Source organism: Chaetura pelagica, unplaced genomic scaffold (assembly GCF_000747805.2).
Source record: "Chaetura pelagica isolate M959 unplaced genomic scaffold, ChaPel_1.0 scaffold963, whole genome shotgun sequence".
Lineage (NCBI taxonomy): Eukaryota > Metazoa > Chordata > Aves > Apodiformes > Apodidae > Chaetura > Chaetura pelagica.
The window spans coordinates 279,433-282,196 of NW_009952705.1; the positions used below are offsets into that span (position 1 = coordinate 279,433).

General features: G+C 59.4%; 1 protein-coding gene across 1 annotated transcript in view; it reads right to left on the reverse strand.

Moving 5' to 3' along the window:
• Positions 1–1,175: 1,175 nt before the first annotated feature.
• LOC104385690 (membrane primary amine oxidase-like) overlaps positions 1,176–2,764 on the reverse strand; it is a 4,781-nt gene continuing 3,192 nt past the window's right edge. The window contains 1 exon segment of the mRNA XM_009994179.1: positions 1,176–1,213. Within this exon segment, the coding sequence (XP_009992481.1) occupies positions 1,176–1,213 (38 nt within the window).

Sequence of the window (2,764 nt, forward strand, 5' to 3'; positions counted from 1 at the left end):
TAGCCAGTGGTTACAGATCTGCCTCATGTTCAGCAGCACAATGCGGGGCTGCTGGAGCAGATCTGCACCCACGGACCAGCTGTGTGTCCTCAGCTGCCCTCAGCAGGGCGCCAGGCAGGCCTCTCCCGGTCAGACTAAGCCGCAGTTTCGCAGCTGCCATCAGGGAATAGAAATGCACATGAAGTGCATTTGCACAGTGGACCAGCACAAGCACTACAGGATCAGCCGCAGCTGCAGAAGCATCCCCACCTAGGGCTGCTCCTCTCCGTTCCCCCCAGCTCAGCCTCAGGAAACAGACCCAGGCATCTCAGCCCCAAACTGAGCTCCCAACCTACAAAAAAAACCCAAAAAGGAGAAGTTTGCACGGAAATTGAATTACTCTTGCAAAACAAATACCCCAACAGCTCATTCTAAGGTCCTCAACCAAGAGTGGCTTTGGCCAGCATGCAAAAAAACAACAGACTTGGCTTCAGCATAAAAAATATTTTGAAACAGTCTGCAGCAAACCCTTCCCAAGAGATTTCGCAGCAGAAATGGGGGCAAAAGGTGTTGGGGGATGGGGACGAGTGCACTCCAGTACCCTTGGAAAATGTCACTGCAGTAAAACTGGGGCCACAGCAGGGAGAGGCTGGGAAATGGGATGGGAGCAGACAAACAAAATGGGAGCAGGGAAAAGGGACAGGAGCAGCCACCTCCTGCCTCACAGCATGGCATGGGAGTGAGAAGGAAGCAGTGCTGGTGGAGCTGTGCTGCTGGTGGAGCCGCGCTGCCAGCAGAGCAGCCCAGGGCAGCATCGCCTGTGTGTGCCAGGCTGTGTGTGCCCTGGGGCAGGTCTGTGACAGAGCTGCTGGAGTCCTCCCGTGCAGGTTCCCAGCTCCAGCTCCATGTCCTGTGGCCACTGTGTGGAGCTGGGGCGGCTGGTGCTGGGCACCTCCTGGGCACCGTGGGCTTTGGCATCCTGGTCAGTGTGGCCACCAGCTCTGGGAGCACCATGCCAGGCTCTGGGTCATCCCCAGCACCGCTGCACTGGCAGCACTGCTGGCCAGGGACATGCTCTGCCGACTGGCTGGGGTGGCTTTCCCAGGGAAGGAACGAGGCCAGGCTGGGTGTGCTTTATCTCTGCACTGTGTACAATGAGCCTGGGATGAGCCAGCAGCCCAGGTGTGTCTGCCAGGTCAGCAGCTGGTGCTGGGACACAGCGTCCCCATGATTCCTGAGAGAGCAGATGCACCGGGAGGTGCAGGGCGCACGGGTACTGTAACGTGATGTGCCACACACGGTGCCTATGGTTCGTCCAGAAAGTTCCCAGGCTGCTGCAAGGTCTGGGGCTGGGATAGGAGCCGGTCACTGCCAGCACAGGAGCCTGTCTGCACTCACCTGCGTCAGCATGTGGGCAGAGTCCAGGAGCCCTCAGAAACACCAGGACATGCAGCAGCAGGCAGGTACCTGCCCAGCTGGGACCTTCCCCTTCCAGGGAACAACCTTCCTGCATCCCCTGAGGCCCAGGAGGTGCCCCTGGGGCATGGCTCCTGATGTCACCCCAGGGACCACTGCAGCTTGCCCTGAGTTGTGTTCCCAGGCTGTCTGCTCCTGCTCAACATCCTTTCCCTGTGCTGCAGTGACCTGAGCTGGCTCCTGAGGGAATGTGGTGCTGTCATGAGGGCATCTCAAGCCCCTCACCATGCAGCCGTGACCAGACTCAGCCACCAGGGCAAGGGGACAGAGGGGATGGACACCCAGCCTATCCCCAGGAACATGTTGGCCGGTCCTTGGCATCCGCAGCCACATGCCAGGGCAGGGCAGTGAGGCTGGAGCTGAACTGCCCTTGCCAAGACCTTCAGTGTCCCCAAGCCAGCTTGGCACATCGGGAGTGGGCTCTGAAGGCTTCAGGATCCTGCCGGGCTGTGCACGCAGCCGGGGTGTGGGAGCAAGGGTCCCCACACCAGGGGGGCTGAGCACACCGGGCAGCAGCCAAGGCCAGCACCGATGAACATGCTCGGTACAGCTGTTACACATTAACTGCCTGTTTGTGTCACATTCCCCGGCAGGAGCCTCCTGCAAGTACCCAGGGTCCAAGAGCACGGTCGGTGCATGCTCGCACAGCCACAGCAGCATCCATGAGCTACACAACAGTTTGGTCAGAAAAGGCTCCAGGAGCTCTTTATTGGGGAGGGTTGGATATGGGGCAGCTCAGCCTGGGGAATGCCCATCCTGCAGCCCTGCAGGATGCTCCTCCTGCTGTCTCTGTCCCTTGTCCCTGTCCCCAGAACCTGGTACTGCCACAGTAGCCAGAACTCAGCATCACCTGGGTCTCAGCAGCCCTGGAGCCATGGTGGCCATGAGGCCAGAGTGGATATTTTGGGTGTCTGGAGCCATTGGCCACCATAATACCACACCAGGCCAACCTGGGCACAGCCTTGCTGTGGACCACAGTTCCAAGGGGAGCTGTGGCTCTGTGCAGTGCCCAGCCCTGCCAGCACCACCACCCTGCGTGCACACACCTACCTTGGGGAGGCGGCAGGCACCTGGTGACAGAGGATGGGAGTGGCTGTAGGCATCACACAGCACTTCTGGTGGCAGCATGGATGGAGTCTCCAAAAATCACTCCCAGGGGCTGTTTTCCAGAGGCTTTGAGCTCACCTTCAGCAGTATTGTGGTGCCAAAATGAGAGCTGAGCTCCTCTGAAAACCTGACCCTGAGCATGCAACATGCTGGGGATGTGGAGAGCAAGTCCTGGTGGCAGAACCAGCCTGTGCCCATGGCA